The sequence below is a fragment of the Aspergillus ochraceoroseus genome, assembly GCF_002846915.1.
Source record: "Aspergillus ochraceoroseus IBT 24754 chromosome Unknown P175scaffold_2, whole genome shotgun sequence".
In the NCBI taxonomy this organism is placed as follows: domain Eukaryota; kingdom Fungi; phylum Ascomycota; class Eurotiomycetes; order Eurotiales; family Aspergillaceae; genus Aspergillus; species Aspergillus ochraceoroseus.
This window is the reverse complement of record NW_024468477.1, coordinates 2,122,993-2,134,854: the sequence shown is the minus strand read 5'-3', so window position 1 is coordinate 2,134,854 and position 11,862 is coordinate 2,122,993. Positions and strand designations below refer to the sequence as shown.

The 11,862-nt window shown below is 51.0% G+C and overlaps 4 protein-coding genes and 1 non-coding gene across 5 annotated transcripts; 3 read left to right on the top strand and 2 right to left on the bottom strand.

Moving 5' to 3' along the window:
* Nucleotides 1-427: 427 nt before the first annotated feature.
* On the top strand, nt 428-2,317 carry P175DRAFT_0431512 (putative C6 transcription factor RosA-like; the record flags this gene model as incomplete). Its single annotated transcript, XM_040893491.1, has 4 exons — nt 428-537; nt 587-889; nt 944-1,171; nt 1,225-2,317. 4 exons carry the CDS (start codon nt 428-430, stop codon nt 2,315-2,317), a joined length of 1,734 nt encoding a protein of 577 aa, XP_040754258.1.
* Nucleotides 2,318-2,803: 486 nt separating this feature from the next.
* P175DRAFT_0148658 (putative 26S proteasome-associated ubiquitin C-terminal hydrolase) lies at nt 2,804-4,424 on the top strand. Its single transcript, XM_040892441.1, has 5 exons — nt 2,804-2,914; nt 3,017-3,190; nt 3,242-3,336; nt 3,425-3,954; nt 3,985-4,424. Exons 2-5 carry the CDS (start codon nt 3,068-3,070, stop codon nt 4,323-4,325), a joined length of 1,089 nt encoding a protein of 362 aa, XP_040754257.1. The 5' UTR covers nt 2,804-2,914; nt 3,017-3,067; the 3' UTR covers nt 4,326-4,424.
* Nucleotides 4,425-4,523: 99 nt separating this feature from the next.
* P175DRAFT_0529950 (putative choline kinase) lies at nt 4,524-7,238 on the bottom strand (the record flags this gene model as incomplete). The annotated part of the gene is made up of 5 exons (XM_040899739.1): nt 4,524-5,090; nt 5,151-5,294; nt 5,356-5,875; nt 5,930-6,875; nt 7,190-7,238. 5 exons carry the CDS (start codon nt 7,236-7,238, stop codon nt 4,524-4,526), a joined length of 2,226 nt encoding a protein of 741 aa, XP_040754256.1.
* Nucleotides 7,239-8,935: 1,697 nt separating this feature from the next.
* Nucleotides 8,936-9,037, top strand: P175DRAFT_0t42. The gene has a single exon. It is a non-coding gene; the product is annotated as a tRNA-Arg (tRNA).
* Nucleotides 9,038-9,193: 156 nt separating this feature from the next.
* On the bottom strand, nt 9,194-11,495 carry P175DRAFT_0474440 (Auxin Efflux Carrier superfamily). Its single transcript, XM_040895204.1, has 5 exons — nt 11,367-11,495; nt 10,985-11,281; nt 10,756-10,922; nt 9,469-10,691; nt 9,194-9,422 (listed from the first exon to the last, which is right to left on the bottom strand). Exons 2-5 carry the CDS (start codon nt 11,262-11,264, stop codon nt 9,359-9,361), a joined length of 1,734 nt encoding a protein of 577 aa, XP_040754255.1. The 5' UTR covers nt 11,265-11,281; nt 11,367-11,495; the 3' UTR covers nt 9,194-9,358.
* Between the last annotated feature and the right edge of the window lie 367 nt (nt 11,496-11,862).

Sequence of the window (11,862 nt, the reverse complement as noted above, 5' to 3'; positions counted from 1 at the left end):
GAAAGAGATTAAATTATTTTCTCTCCCCTCCACTACAATCCCCTCTCTTTCCCCCTAAAAGCCATTCTAATACAAACCCTTTTTTATTATTATTATTATTATTATTATTATTATTATTATTATTATTATTATTATTATTATTGTCTATTTATTCACTTCTCCTCCTATCTCCAGAGTATACTGCTACTTGTTCCGATCTTAACTCTTATAGATCCTTCTCCCTCTCTCTCTCTCTCTCTCTCCCCTCCACCTCCACCTGGGCCCTGCGGCTCGAGGTTATTTTTGGAGTCTCCTGTATTCCGGATCCTCTCTTTGCTGCCTGGGAAGTAGGCTGCGTCATCTGTTAAATATCTCCTGCGTCTCCCCTCTTTGCCTCTGGTTGGATAGTTGATTCTATCCTGTCCTTTCCTTCGCACTTTCACATAAAATGGCTGGTCCTGGCGGTGGTCCCCCTCGCAAGAGTCACACCAAGTCGCGATTCGGTTGCAAGACCTGCAAGCGACGCCACATTCGATGTGACGAGAGCTTCCCTCAATGGTACGTCTACTTCCTAGGGCCACGAAGAGAGGGACCTGACAGAGTCTAGTCGAAATTGCACCAAACATAACTGTCGTTGCGACTATATGGACGTCGCGACGGTCCAAGACGAGTCGACCGCGATTCGCAACGTCCCAGACCTGTTGATGTCGGCCGAGATCGAAATGGAGATCAAGAACTGGCATCTTACGGGTCTCCCTCCGTTCCCGGAACTCATGCACTTCCCACGGACCTGTTGGAATCAACTGTCCCGAACGGATCTTCGTCTCATTCATCATATCATCGGCTTGTCTATCGATCTTCACCGACGCGGCTTGAGCCACTGTACCATTTGGGCGCAGAAGATGCCTACGTAAGGGATTGGTTCGGTGCACGCGAAAATAGCTCTGGCTAATATTCTCAGAAGATTCCTCTCTGTTGCTATCTCCCATGACTTCGTCATGAGCTCGATCCTCACCCTGTCTGCTGCACATCTCGCGTGGATCACACGGAATCAGGAAACCGGACAGTTGGCTTTCCATCACCGGGGTGTGGCGATCCGGGGACTACAGAAAGCGATCGGTGCGTTCTGTAAGGGGAACTGTGATGCAATCCTGGCTGCGTCTATCCTGCTTTCATGGCAGGACTGTGAATGGTAGGTTTTTACCTCTGCGGAACGTCGAGTACGAAAACTGACACAGGTTGCAGGCCAAGTTGGGCATCTTTGCAACAGGGATTGACCTCAGTCCTTGATTCAATGCCCCAGATGTGGAAGCAGGAGTCAGAGCTCGCCTTTTTTGTGCATAACCAACGGTATATGGGCAGCGCCACCTCCCCTCTTCTATCTGGCTACCGGTTCCAGGACGAGGACCTAGTCAGCCTCGAGAGCACGATCATGACGCTTCAAACCATTCAGAAACGCGTTGCACACAACCACGAGCACTACCGGCGAATCGGAGAACTGCTCGACTTTGTTCGACATTTCCAGCGAGATCTTCTATCGTTAACCCCCGAGCAAGTCTTTGAACGCGTGCAGCCTCTACGACAGTGGCTGTTCTGGCTTCCACCCGCCATGCTCCGCGGAGGTGAAGGCGATACGGGTGCGCTCGCTATTCTCGCTCAGTTCTTTGGCGTTGGAGTCGCCCTGGATAGTCTCTTCCCGGATTTGGGAGGCTTCTACCTGGGCCCGATGTCAGTCGGACCGATCGAAGAGATCTACCGCACCATCTACTCTAGAAGCGCGACGGCGCCTTACAACCCCGACGTCCAACTCGCCATGTCCCTCATGGAACTCCCCCGCCATCTCGCAGCCAGGTATCGAGCCCGGTTGCAATGGTCTCCGCGCCCCTCGGTCGAATACTGCTCCCCTCCACCGACCAGTCCCTACCACGTCCAGGATTACTGCCTAGCATCGTCGTCTTCTCCCTCCTCCACGACTGCCACCTATACACCTTACACTCCACGTCTCCAGTCGCCCCCAGCGGTGACGATTGCGAGCTCACCCTACGATATTCCCGGCGCATTCGTAACCGCTCCAGGTACCACCCAGAGCCTGTACCCTTCCCCGCGACTTCTCTCGGATCCCCGAGAGGATCTCTCCGACTGCAGCCACCCCAGTTCGCTGCAACATTCTCCCGCTTACCCATCGCCATATCTGGAAGATATCATGTGCGGACCCGTTGCTCGGGTTGATGAGGGACTAGGGTTACATTCCATGGATCTCTTTGAAGAGGGCCCTCATTCTGTTGCTGGCGGGTACAGTGCGCCTGAGTCTTGTTGGACAGGAAGCATTTGCACTTGATATTCTTTCTTTTTTTTTTTCTTTTTTTTTTTTTTCCCCCTCTCACTTCATGATTACGGAAACGGCATATCAGGTTGAGCCTTGGGAAATGCATTCAGTGAATTTACGGCGAATAGAAGGACGGGATTCTGGGTCTGGGACTTGCTCTTTGGTTCTTGGCATATATGATATTTATCTTTGATTCTATTTGGATTGATCCGATCTGTCTGATCCAGTTCTTTTCTGCTTGCTCGACTTATTCTGGATTTAGTATATTGGGGCACCAGTCGACCAACACACAGACAAACGGTGGGATGAGGAGGCAAAAGAGCGATATACCCTAGTTGCGCTGGCTCTGGTTTTGGGGTGGCGTTTTATCTGCATCTGAGCATACATTTCAATTGCTTTACTTTACTCCGGACACCAGCGGGTGTCTACTGATAATCGCATCTGTAAATAGCTACCTGGATATGGTCGTACAGGTAGATAGTCAGGTACTCCAAAGTCCAAATTAAGCAAACGTCCGTCTCCATCATACTAGCCGAGTGGAGTCGATCTGTCCGGCAGCTCGTATTCGGCATTCCTCTGTTGATCTAGATTCTAGATTCTAAGATCTAGGTTGAGTCTCTCTCCACCAGTCCTGTCCACCTACCCGAGGAAGTTTTCAATTACCTCCACAGACCGGGATTTGTACGGTTAGTGCCAGCTAACTAGTTATAGTTAGCGCCGAGTTAGTCAGATAGTTTGCCAGGTAGGTTTTGTTTGTGTGGAATGCAAACCAACGTCACAACACTTTCAGCATCACGATCCATCAATTACACACACACGTTTGCTTGCTCAAGAAACGAAGAAATGGCAGACGGTGGCGGCTGGAGTACGATTGAATCCGACGAGGTAAGCATACAGCCATACATACACGCGCATCGCAAGCTAACTCCACACCAGGGCGTTTTCACCTCTTTAGTCGAGACCCTCGGCGTGCAAGACATTCAATTCGAGGAGCTGATTTCCCTCGATGCAGACACGATCCGATCCCTGGGGTAGTAAAACCCATCTTCTTCTTCTTCTTCTTCTTCTTCTTCTTCTTCTGCTTCTCCTCCTTTCTAATAAACCACCCACCACATACAGAACAGTCTACGGCGTCATCTTCCTCTTCAAATGGATCCGCGACCCGGCACAAGACCACCCCCAGCAACATGACCAGCAACAACAACAACAACAACAACAACAAGAAACACCCAAAGACGGAACCTACGACCCCTCCACCCCGCTCTTCTTCGCCGCCCAAACAATCCAAAACGCCTGCGCCACGCAGGCCATCCTCTCCGTGATCTTGAACCAAGACACCACCACCACCAACCACCAGCAGCACCCGCCGATCCGCATCGGCGCGGACCTCCGCGCATTCAAAGACTTCACCGCAGGGTTCCCGCCCGAGCTGCGCGGCGAAGCGCTCTCAAACTCCGAGGCGATCCGCACGGCGCACAACGCGTTCTCCAGGGCGAGTCCGTTTGTCGACGAGACGGCACCGCGCGCGGCTGCGGCCACCGACGCCGACGAGGACGTGTACCATTTCATCGCGTACACGGCTGTGGACGGCGTGTTGTTTGAGCTGGACGGGTTGCAGCCTTATCCGATCCGGCATGGGGATTGTTCTGGCGGAGAAGAAGGAGAAGGAGAAGGAGAAGGAGGAGGAGGCCGGCGGGACGACTTTGCGGAGAAGGTGATTGAGGTGCTGCGCAGGCGAATCGCTCGGTATCCGGATGGCGAGACCAGGTTTAATCTCATGGCTGTTGTGCGGGATTTGCGGATCCGGGCGCGCGAGGCTGGGGATGTCGAGGGCTTGCTTGGTGAGGAGAGGAAGAGGAGGACCTGGGCGTGGGAGAATAGCTTGCGCAAGTCGAACTTTGTCGGCTTCATTGGGGAGGTGTTGAAGGGGGTTGCTGCGCGGAAGGAGAACGAGGGGAGATTTGAGGATTGGGTTGAGAGGGCCGAGGCGGAGACGGCCAGGAAGTTACAGAGGCGGTAGTAGTAGTAGTAGTAGTAGTTTTTTTTTTTTCAATTCTGGTACGGTATGGTTGTACATGCATGCATGCATGCATAGTTGAAAAATTCTGAGCTTATGTACAAATCGTAATCCATAACTCATGTCATTCATGTCTGGTATCCGATAACAAGATGCAGCAGAAGAATAAAGAGAGAGAAGAATAAGAGAAGAGAAAGAGAATTAATCATCAATCACCCGCGATTCAATCTGTTTCACCATTTCCTGCGGAAGCTGGCTCTTCTGCACAACCCCCAGAGAAAGCAAGTCCGCCCAAAAGAACATCGCCCGGTCCTGCGCGTAAGCAAGGTAGTCGAATTCGTCCGCCTCGCCCTCTCCATCAACAGGCGACGTCGGCTCTGCTTGCTCCTTCTCCCCCAGTTCGGGAACCTTGGCCTGCACGATCCCCCACGCCACCCACTGCGCCGAGTTCGCTACCCGCCACAGTCGCGTCTGCTGCAGCAGGTACTGCGTTTCGGCCTCGAGTGTCTCCTGGTGCGTGCGCTCGAGGTCCTGGTTGTAGAGATCGGCATCGGGGCCGGCGTCAAGATCCAGAGGAGCCATGGTGGGGGTGCCTATCGAGAGGGGCCGCATCAAGGGCGTGATAGACGGCGAGCCTAGCCCACTCAAGCCAGGTCGGTGCGCGAGGTACGCAGTGATAAACCGATGCTGTTGCTCCAGCGTTGGGTAAAGCAGACTGCTACATGCCCAGGGCCTCTCTTCGTCATGGTAATTGTAACACCATTCCGTCTATCAAAGTCAGTAACGGCGCCGCCACTGGGGTTTGTTGATATCTCGGGATTCACGTACAAAATGGTTGGCAAACTCCAGTCCACGCATGTTCGCCGATGCGTACTCAAAGTCAATGACAACCAGCTGCTTGTGCTTATTTTCCGGGAGCATGAGCGGCGATTGCTGCTGAGGCTCCATCCGAAGCAAGTTGCCGTATTGCGTCTGCCTCGTTAGCCACCCAGATCTATCTCACGACTTACAACATCCTTTTGTCAGAACTTACATCGTTATGGGCAAAAACAAGCTGGCGCTTGATCTCGTTGATGCCACCACAGCTTGCAACCAGCCACTTGCGATAATCCTCGACGGCCTTACGGAAGGTTGGCCACGGTACACCACAGACGTACCCGCGTCGACGCCACGGTTCCGCAGCAGCTTTGCTCTCGTTGGGCGCAGACTCGATTTCCTTGTCTAGCCAGCTGGTCACCCGCTCGCAGCGGTCCAGCCACTTGTCCCAGTTCTGAAACACCATTGGGCCGCCGGCTCTCTCCTCCTCTAGAAGGTCAACCCCTTCGTGCAGCTCGCGCATACGCTTGGCGATTTGCCTCATCGTTAGAGGATCCCGCAACTCTCTCGCCGTCAATGGGCGGGCCTCAAAATACTCCTCGAACCGTCCGTTAATAAAGGTGCCTAGAACCTTAGGTCCGATGTTCTTGCGCCCCAGACGGCGGAGAATCTGAAGCTCCTTTTCTCGGTCAATCAGATGATCCACCTGGGGCCCGTAGATGCGCAGGAGAAGCTTGCTGATAACGTAGTCAGACCATATCCGCTACGTCGGAGGAAAAAAGAAAACTTACGAAGGAGGCCGTCTAGGGACCAATGTATATGATCCATCCTCAGCCCTAGGGGGAGGAAGGTTCTGCGGAGGTGTAACCATGTAGACTGCATTAGTTAGAGCACCACTGAGTCTTACAACCTCCATTTCCGGAGCAATCTCCATGGAAACTTTTCGCCAGCCCTTCAACTGTAGTGTGTGGGCCAAGCGCAGAATTTCGCTCTTAAACGCCACCCACGCTTCTTTGTCCTTGGCTCGTCTCGTGCTTGTACTGATTTCACCCTCCTCCCCATCTGCGGCACCTCCACTGTAAGCTAACGTCTTCGAATTATCCAATACTGCGTCCACGCTGGGAGTGGCTGGATCGTAGTCGGTATAGTCGGAGTCGGAAGCAGAACCCCTCCGCAATCCCTTTGGGTGACGTCGACGAGTAGACCTGCGGGAAGAGCATGTAGAGGTGGGATAACTATCGGGCCTAGAAGCGGCGTAATGAGTGAGGATCTTCTCAAGCTTGTCGAGGGCCGCTGCAGTGTCGGAACTCTGGGACGCCGTCCGGGCTAAGGGAGCCCCGGCCCCATTCTCGTTTCCATCGTTGTCACCGTCGCTTTCGGCGCCATTGGTCGTCGCATGGGATTTTGACCTTACAACCTTCCGTCTCGACTTTTCTCGTACGAGCCACTCATGCACTTGACTGAAGAGGTTGCGCTGCTGTTCTTCGTCACCATTCTGGAGCCATCGGCTGATGTCGTCTTTGGTCACGGTCTCATGGACGACACCTGAAGGTTGGCTGCTTTGGGGACCCAGAAAAGGAGAAGGAAGACGAAGGGGTTGACGTGCCGTTACCTTGGGGGTAGACATGCGATGTTGCTTAATTTCAGGGGGGGCAGAATCTCCATTGCCATTTGCTTGATGATTCTTCTGGAGCGGGGTGATGATGGTTAGACCATTCCCCAAAACAGGATGAGGGCCTTTTATGAATTTGTCAGAATCCATAGATACATTGAGAGAAGGTCCACTTGAAGAACGAGACGAGTAAAAGAGTGTAAAGAGGGGAGTGTTGCGTGAGAGAACTGCCTGCCAGTGACCAGGTTGGTTGTTGGGTGGTTGAAGCCAAGTGTGAAGAAATGAAATCATCTGAATAATTCCAGCAGCGGCGGTAAAACTACGACTACTATTGGGCCACCAGAGCCAATAACAGAAAGGAAAAGCAAAGCAAAGCAAAGAAAAGAGATCTGGGAAAAATCTGGGTGATAAAAGGCAGCAAGTTAAAATCTGAACCTACCTTCAGGGCCAGCACCTGAGTTTGTGATTTCGTCAGTGAAAGAGGGCATGGTTCAGTACTTGAGACCAAGAATAATGCAATGGAATCTAGAATAGCCCAAAGCCTGTCCAGAGAGGGAAATTGGTCACGTTGTGATATCCAGATAGATCTTATCCCCGGGGTTGGATGCAAGTTGGTTACACTGGGAGCGGGTGCAATCCTGAAACACACAGCAAACTGGTGGGGAGTGAACCACTTGGGACAGTGTTGAGGTACAGCAGGAAGGGAAAGCTCAAAAATAAAAGAAGGGAAGAGAAGAAGTTGAGCGCAACCAAGTAGGAGTGGTAGTTGTAGTGGTGGTAGTCGCAGTAGCAGTCCAGCGGAGAGAAAGGGGAAAAAAAAAAAAAAAAAGGCACGGGTCAAGCAGCGGGGGGAATTTAGTGGAGTTCACAATCAGAATCAGAGAGACACAACCACAACATCAATGGAACTGGGGCTGAATAGAATCATATACTGAGAGATAGGGATGAACAAATAAAAGGCTTGAGTAATAAAGATGATAAAAGAGAGAGTGAGTTAGTTGTAGAGGGAAAGAAGAAGAAGAAGAAGAAGAAGAAGAAGAGAAGAAACTGGAATGAGTGGCAAAAGAAGAAAACGGCTTATCAGTAGCCTCAGGTGACTTGACCTCAACCACCTTGTAAATACTTACGTCCCTACAAAGTTCATGTTTTTGTTTTTGATATAGCTATGACTACGAAATACCACTTTATGATCGTACCATTGGCTTCAATTTTCTACTTGGGTGGATAACGGACAAGACCGGATCAAACGTGGTGTCATCGTGGATTATACTAATACCGCAGGGGCTCTTTCATCGTATACAGATGACGACAAGGCAAGTCAAAAGTACCTACACCGTGGACCATGATATCCGTTCCTTCAATGCAGAATGGACCTTGGGATGGCTGACCGTCGGGCTCGTTTCATGATAGGCTCCCCCGCTCTTTAGCACTCTCTCCCACCCGCGGATCTGGGTACATATTCCAGAACCAGGCACGATGCATTTGATAGGGGGGGGGGGGATCAGCTGTAGATCGAAGTGAACTACTCCGTACGTTGAAGTTTATAGCAACATCTGTCCAACTGGTCCGGGGTTTGGAAATACCATTTCTGATCGTGTGTCGGTTGCCCTTTCAGTTTCCCGGCATACTCCGTGCCTCGTTGTGGGGGTCGACGCCACAGCACTATACATTCATTAACTAGTGGATGTGGATGCTTGTTTGGCTTGAACTGGCTGCGGTCGCATGCGAAAATCAGGTTCAAAGCTCCTATATATATATGTATACTTATACCCGAGTTTCTAGTTGCAAAGGGCATCCGAGATAGAGAGGCTATTACCATGGAGGACTCATTGTAGGGATTCTACCTAGGTAGGAAGTATGCAAAGCAATACAGGAATGTCCAGTGTAACAGGACAAAAGAGGGAAAGCTTGCTGCTTGATGGCATGATTTTAGCCTGGGGTGAAAAGTGGGTGATGGAGCACACGACACCAAGTTCTCCTAATATCATGCTTGAGAGCTTCCCACCTCCTTAGGTAGAAGCATTAAGTGACTGGTACTATAGTGTATATAGTACGTGCTACCACCAGGTAATGCTGCCACATACTAAGAACTGACGTCGGGGGTGACATCAGTGTTGGATCCATTTTATCGGCCTGTTTCTCTCCATCTTCTAAAACAAATGAGCTCTCAATTCACTCATCAATTGGCTCCGTAGATCAGTGGTAGATCGTTGGTTTCCGGCTTACCTGCCCAGTTGGGTGAGAAGATGAGCGCCAAAGGTCGCGCGTTCGAGTCGCGCCGGAGTCGCTATTACCTTTTTTTTTTTTTTTTTGGATTTTTACCCGGGCTTCGTTCGCTCTCTTTTTTCGCTGAACATATATATATATATAGGCCAATCATAGATAATTGGAATATATATAGCATACTGTCTACACTATGGCAGAGTTTACTTTGAGAGTACAAGAGAGATTATGCATCAGTTTGCGCGCTAACTATTCATTATTCGTAGGGTACTCCAAATAACCTTCGCGTGACCACCATCCAGGCAATCATCTCCTCTCAACGCCGGTCCGCCCGTAATATAATAATAGGAAAGGAAAGGAACAGAAACGCCATGCTTGACCGTATTTAGGAGGTCCATTCGACGACTTCCAAAGCGCACATCACCAGAATCAACGTAGACGGGAGAATCCTACTTTTGTTAGAAACAGTCCTGGGTGGATCGGGGGGAAACTTACCAGACAACATAGCTCTGGAACAGGAGCTTCGACATCGCCCCCACGTAGACGTTGTTGATCTGGCAGATCTGTGCCAATTGCAGGGCGGACGGGGCCCCAGTCAGGAGGAAGCAGACGATGATGAAAATCGGATCATCCAGAATGCTCACTGGGACATACTTCGCCAGCAGGGCAAGGATTGGGGCCATGATCAAGGTTGGCAGCAGCATTCGGGCGATCAAGGAGGCAATGATCAGTTTTTTCTCCTCTCCTGGATGCTCGATATCCTCAACTGCCTGCTTCGGGAGCGTGTTGCGCTCCAGGTTGGCTCCGAGCACCACAAGAATCAGAGGAACCGCGACCTGACCGTTTTGACTAATCGCTCGAGTAACCGAGTTACTCACAAAGGTGCCCTCATCGAAGAACAGTCGCTGCAGAGCCGGGACCGACGCTACCACAATCGCAACCAACATCGCCCAAAGAGGTGGATTCATAAAATCCCACAAGCCACAGACGAATCTCCACGCCCCATTCGAGCACATTGATAGACCCCTTTGGACACTGGGAGGCAGTCGACTGAAAAGAGCTCTCACTCCTGTTCCCCAGGCGCTACCGAGACGGCCCCCGAAGCGACGCAGGGAGGAGTTCGCACGAGAGACCAGCCCTTTTGGAGATGAGTCGCCCTGACGAGTTACTTCCACGTTCGGAAAACACAATATCTCGTTCCCGGTGCTTTGACGGGGCAGAAATGGCCCCCGCGGCGGGGGACCAAGGATTGGGGAATAATCTGGGACTTCATCATCTGCATTGGGCAATTTAGTATACGAGTAGGTACGGGCGGTCACAGGTGTCGCATCTCCTGAGTGGAGTTCATCGGATTCCTCCTGTGCACCGGGTTGAGCGGGCGTGGAACTATTAGAAGAGCTCCTTGTTCGGATTAGGGGCTCGTCGGGGTCTCCTTGCTCTGGGGTATCGGTGTAAGGTTCCTGACCCTGTGCAATACGGGAGGCATCATCCGATGCTGCTTCTTCCAGAAAGCGCTCTTGCGGGGCAAGCAGAACACGGTAACCCCAACTCCAACGGACAAGTTGACCCAGTTGTTGGAAGATAAGAAGGTACAAGATACCACGCGCGGCAACCTCATCATCGTTGTCATTGGGTACTCGATCCCAATGCAAACCACTTAGGGTTTGGGAAAGAGACATGACCAGAGAGATGGGAAGTGAATTCGAGTTCCCGAATACCTGGGAGGGAAGATGATGGTTAGCGAATCCGGAGGAGGTGAATTTGGGGCCACCATCCACTTACTGCCATTGCCGCAACAAAATTGGCTGGTCGTTTCTTGAACCGAAAGCATCGCGAGACTACGAAAGCGCAGAGGTAGGAAACACTGGTTTGGATGATGAATATGACGGGAATAATGGCGAGATCAGTGAGTTTCTCTGCGGTCAATTGGGATCCAAGTTTTGTGAAGACTAGTTGGAATGAAGGCAGTCAGAATGGTGACTTGTCTCGTGGGCGGCATTGTGGTACATACTTAGACAGGGGGTAAACAGAGCGACGTTGAGATTGGCCACTAGCTTTTGTGCTTCAGCGTCAAACATGCCCACGCGGGCCGCAATATAACCCGGTAAGCTGACACATATCACCTCGAGGACCGCCTCGAAGACGAGTAGGACCAAGTGAGGAAAGGAAGGGTGGCTGGAGTGCGGAGCGACGACATTTTGCAGGGTGTCGACCTGGGTCTGGGTCACAAAGCGGCGAGAAACCAAGGACTGGGCATTCTGAAAGGAGCGAGGAGGTGTAAAAAAGGCCATCGACAGGAGGAATCACGCTAGAAGTCCATAAAGAGAACCAGGCGATTAGCAAGGTGATATGATAGGAGGACAGGAATGAAATGATGGACTGGGTGAACCAACCTGAGATTAGAGCGAACTAAGAAAGATAGCTGAGTTGGAGAGGAGGTAAAAGAGGTAAAAGAGGTAAAAGAGGTAAATAGGAGGAAGATAGAGATAGAAAAAAGAAGAGAAGTTGTCTGGAGATAAGGATTCCAGAGTACAAGTTTTGAGTACCTCTGTATCATCCCAGATGATTTCATGCTCGAGTTGAGGCCATTGATAGGTTAACTGAAAGCAAACTTGCTGCATCCAGCTGGGGCCGTAAAACCCAGACGCCACAATAGGATGAATAAGGACCAACCTATCTAGAGAGTTAGTGAACTGGACTTTTATCTAATACTGACTATTTAAGCCAAGTTCGGACATCCTCTGTCTCTTTCCTTCCCTGCATATCGAAAAAAAAGCAGTTGTGGTTTTCTTTCTTTCTGCCGCTGATAATGGCCTGAAGTTCTGCCCCGCGTCCATATCTCCAATTCTCTTTTCTCACCAACCCTGCGAAAAAAGAACGAATTCTACC